Source organism: Rhea americana, unplaced genomic scaffold (genome assembly GCF_003343005.1).
Source record: "Rhea americana isolate MKP2758 unplaced genomic scaffold, rheAme1 scaffold_227, whole genome shotgun sequence".
Lineage (NCBI taxonomy): Eukaryota > Metazoa > Chordata > Aves > Rheiformes > Rheidae > Rhea > Rhea americana.
The window spans coordinates 1,400,019-1,404,143 of record NW_028186343.1 but is presented as its reverse complement, the minus strand read 5'-3'; the positions used below and the strand labels follow the sequence as shown (position 1 = coordinate 1,404,143).

The 4,125-nt window shown below is 51.4% G+C and overlaps 1 protein-coding gene across 1 annotated transcript in view; it reads left to right on the top strand.

Annotated features, from left to right (window-relative positions):
* Positions 1-450: 450 nt before the first annotated feature.
* Positions 451-4,125, top strand: part of MMP11 (matrix metallopeptidase 11) — a 13,979-nt gene continuing 10,304 nt past the window's right edge. The window contains exons 1-2 of the mRNA XM_085305851.1: positions 451-464; positions 2,988-3,263. Of these exons, the coding sequence (XP_085161977.1) occupies positions 451-464; positions 2,988-3,263 (290 nt within the window). The remainder of the gene's footprint in view (positions 465-2,987; positions 3,264-4,125) is intronic.

Below are 4,125 nucleotides of genomic sequence, written 5' to 3'. Positions count from 1 at the left end.
GCTATGAGGGCAGTCAGGGCTTTAGACCACAGTTTGGCTCCAGAGAACAAAGCCAGATCTCTCCCACATCCCCCCACACATCCTGCAGAGAGGTGGCCTCAGCACTGGGTGGGTAGGATGCAACCCTAAGCAAGAGGACATGTTATCTAAGCCTTTGGAAGTGACTGYAGCGAGGCGTGTCCTGCCAAGGAAGCTGAAATCTCCAGTCTCACACGTCTCCAGAGCATTGTTTGGCAAGTGGTTTCTGCCTGTTATATTTCCCTTTGCCAGCTGTGCCTGCAGTGGCATTTTCCAGCCCTTTCCTGCCATCATGCTAATGCCGGTACAGTGACGACAGAGAGAGACGTGCTGCCCTACCAACTCTTTGTCCAGGGGCACAGCAAGTACAAGGGGTAAGCAGGCACTTCTAACCTCCTGCCTCCACCCAGAGCCATTCACAGGGCCAGGGTCATGGCAGAACAGAGGTAGGCAGGAGCAGGGAGGGTCCTACCCAATGCAAAATGGGGTTTGGACATCTAAAAGTTGGGATTCATGCCAGTGGCCTCCAGTTCACTAAAGAGGAGAGACAAAACTTACCTTTCTTTTGTCCCTGAAAATGGGCTCCGTCCAGGTAAGAAGGAAACRGCAATTTCTCCCCTCTCTGCCCCAGGCTCAGAGGAAGATGATGGTCCCAAACTTGTGCCAGTGTCCCCAGCTATGAATCCTGTAACAGGCCTTTCTAGGAGATCTGTCAGGCCCTACAGCAGCCTAAAGGGATGTTCCTGGCATAGCTGAGACAAAATCCAGGAGTGAGCTCATCTGGGTCAGCTCCAGCCCATTTGCCTACCTCAGCAATTCCTTGAGGGCTTTACAATCCGCCCAGCTCCATGGCAAGGGCTGCCCAGGGTCCATCTCCACTCCTGCTCCTCATGTGCCTTGCTGTGGCTGGCCAGCATCTCCTGCTCCCGGTAATCCAGACACATTCATTACCTGTTGTCCCTAGGTCCTGCTTCAGGTGGTGACAAATGGTCTTGGGATTCATGCCAGTGAGTGTGTAGTAAGGACCACAAAGCCCCTTCAAACTGGAGTTCAATGTAAAGCATCAGCAAGCCCAGCTGCCATTATGTGCTCAGCAGAGAGTCTCATCGGGGCTGAGAGCAAGATGCTGGCCAGGACATGAACCTTATCAACTCCTCCTGCCATTTGTCACTTGCAGCCATTAGCTGCCAGACCAGGCAGGGTGCCAGGCAGCTCTCAAAGAGCTCCTCTTAGAAACACAGGTATCTCCAACTTGGCAGGGCTCCAGTATTCACCAGGAGCAGTGTAGTAGACTCCCATTGGACAGGCCACTCCACACACCCTCCTTGTATTAAAGCATTAGACAAATTCTCAGTGCCACAGCTGGTGGGGTGGGTAAGCTTTTTACACAACATGTAAAATGGCTTTCTGTCTTTGGAGAGTAGATGGTGCAATTCCTGTGGTGCATGAAAGTGCATTGAGACACCCAAATTGGCTTGATGCAAGGCCTGGTTTCTGAGGCAAAGGCTAGCAGGAGGTGATAGGTGCCAAGTCACAGGGTGTCTGACTGGCTGGGAAGGACAAGCCAGCAGGCTGGAGTGGTGACAGAAATAAGAGCCAGATACCTAAAATGCACCTTACGTGACCTGCCTGGTTCTTGTGTCCATCCACGCATTGCTCAAAGGCATAGGACCATTACAGAGATGGGAGCCTGATAGCGGAATTAATGCCAAGGGCTTCACACTTCATTCCTGCCTGCATGAATGGGCTCATTGTAGGGGAATAGAGTGACGGCAACATGCAGATTACACGGCAGCATGGCAGTGCTGGCATCATGCCAGCCTGACCTTCACATCCTTGGCAAGGCTGGAAGGAAAACTGGCCTGGATGATGGAGCCCTTTGCAGGGATAGGAAGGAGTCCCAGGTCATCTCTCTGGAGCCCTGCTGGATGGGAGCCTACCTGTCTGGATCGAGAGGTGTCATTCTGCATCCTGACTCCTCCTCGCATTCAAGCACCTTTAAATTTTGCTGCACAGAATTAGGTGACAAATTCGGCATTTGGATATCTGTCTTGTGCAGCTTGGTTACTCAAGGGTCTACACACCCTCTCACGCCGCATGCCTCATGACAAATTGTGAATTTAGTTTGGCTCATGCATCATATTGGTCCCACAGTGGCATCAAGTGGGAAGCCAGTACAAGCCAGTACATTGAGGCTATTTAGCACTAACTAATGCTTCCAAGAGGAACCCTGCCTTTTGAATTAAGTGTGGGACAGCCCAGGTGGTCCTATCCCCAAGTACAGGCAGAGTGAGGTGAGGGGACAGAGTCCTGCACACTCCCTTCTTGAGATTCAGTGACCTAAGACAGTGATAGGTGCTCCAGTGGAAAGTCACCACTGCCCTGTGACGCAGCTCTAAGCCAATCCCTAGATCCATGTGTCCTGCTTTCCAGCTTACATTGTGTCCTAGCCATACTGAGGGACTGTTCACCATGCCAGGACAGCAAGGGGATGACATGGGGGGTAGAACAGGGGGTTCAACTGTGCACTGGGGGGCTAATGGCTTTCTCCTATTAACATCTTCCCTATCCAGGGCCAGGGTGGAATAGAGGTTAAAAGGATGCAAGACAAAGGGGGGACTTTACTCCCTAGTGAGTTGTTTCTTTTTTGGAGGGTCTGGTTCTCATCCACAATTTGCAAAAGCATTTCCTGCCGGCCAGCTGCCAAGGAAGAGTGGACCAAAATAAACCAGTGCTCAGGGAATGCCCTAGCCTTACATACTGCCTCCCAGGTGTTCATCAGCCTGGGAGAAGCAGAGCCCAGGGAAGGGCCACCACCAGAGAGAGGGAATGGAAGGTCTTTGTGGGGAGCAGATGTGCCCCACAGCAGAGTGAGATGGCCCCAGAGAGACATGGAACTTACCACTGCAGGACKGATGTGGAGAGACATTTGCCACTCTACATGAGAGTTCTCATCTCAGACCCTGAAGTATTGCCTCTTCTTTCCTCTTTCAGGATGTGTCTCGAAAACACCACACCTGGAAGGAGCAGAGTCTCTGGCCTTCTTCCTTGGTGAACTCTAGGGGGACTGGTGTGCCCACCAAGGGCTTCTCCACGGGTGCAGAAGAGCAGGTGACAGGCTGGAACCCGCCCCGGTGTGGCGTGCCGGATCTCCCTACACTGTTGGACAGCCAGAACGGGCGGAACCGGCAGAAGCGGTTTGTCCTCTCAGGGGGACGCTGGGACAAGACTGATCTCACCTACAAGTAAGAGAGGCCCAAAAAGGGAATTAGACTGGTTTGGTTATCCCTCTTCAAAGCTCTCAGTACGAGGTTACCTGGAACACAGCATGCTGTGCTTCCCTGTGACGTRCCCAGAAAACCTAGAGGGCACCTTCAAATGCCACTGCACTAGCCTGGGGACAGGGGAGCCACACACCGATACATCGGCAGGGTCGTACCAGTGTCTCCAAATCCYCTCACACACTTATTGCCATAAGCACAGCTGCCCACTCACCCCCTGTCCAAACACAGTCTGAACAGCTCTTGCATCACCCCCAGCCAGCCCCACATCAATGCCACCCATCAGCAACCCACACACATATGTTCACTCCCAGCATCAACCCCTGATATATGCAGGACCTCACCTCCACTCTCACCCACTCTTGTTGCGTCTTGGCCCCCCCCAGTCACCACTCTGGGAACTCACCTCACAGTTTATTTTAAAAAACCCTTTTTATTCTGCTGTTATTGACATTCCCATAAACACAGCTTCAGTGTAAAGTTTTGCCCAAATCACCCTACATATTTTCACACCTTGTAAATCTGCTGTACAAGCTTAAGGAAGGGTTGTCCTATGTTTCCCTAATTGCCCACATGGGCAAGAGTGGAAAAGTGAGCACACTTGTATGTTCTTTGATGACATTTCAATCATCTTGTATTTAATTAAGTGCAGGAGACTCCTTCCTCATAGCCTTGGGAGGCTATAGATAACAGAAAGGCTTTTTCCTTTGGTCAACAGTGTTAAAGAAAGAAACACAGCTGAGATGAACACACACCAAYATTGTTAACTGAAGGGAATGAAAACTCTCTCTGCAGCAGCCCTTACCATCTGGTTATGTTACAAGAG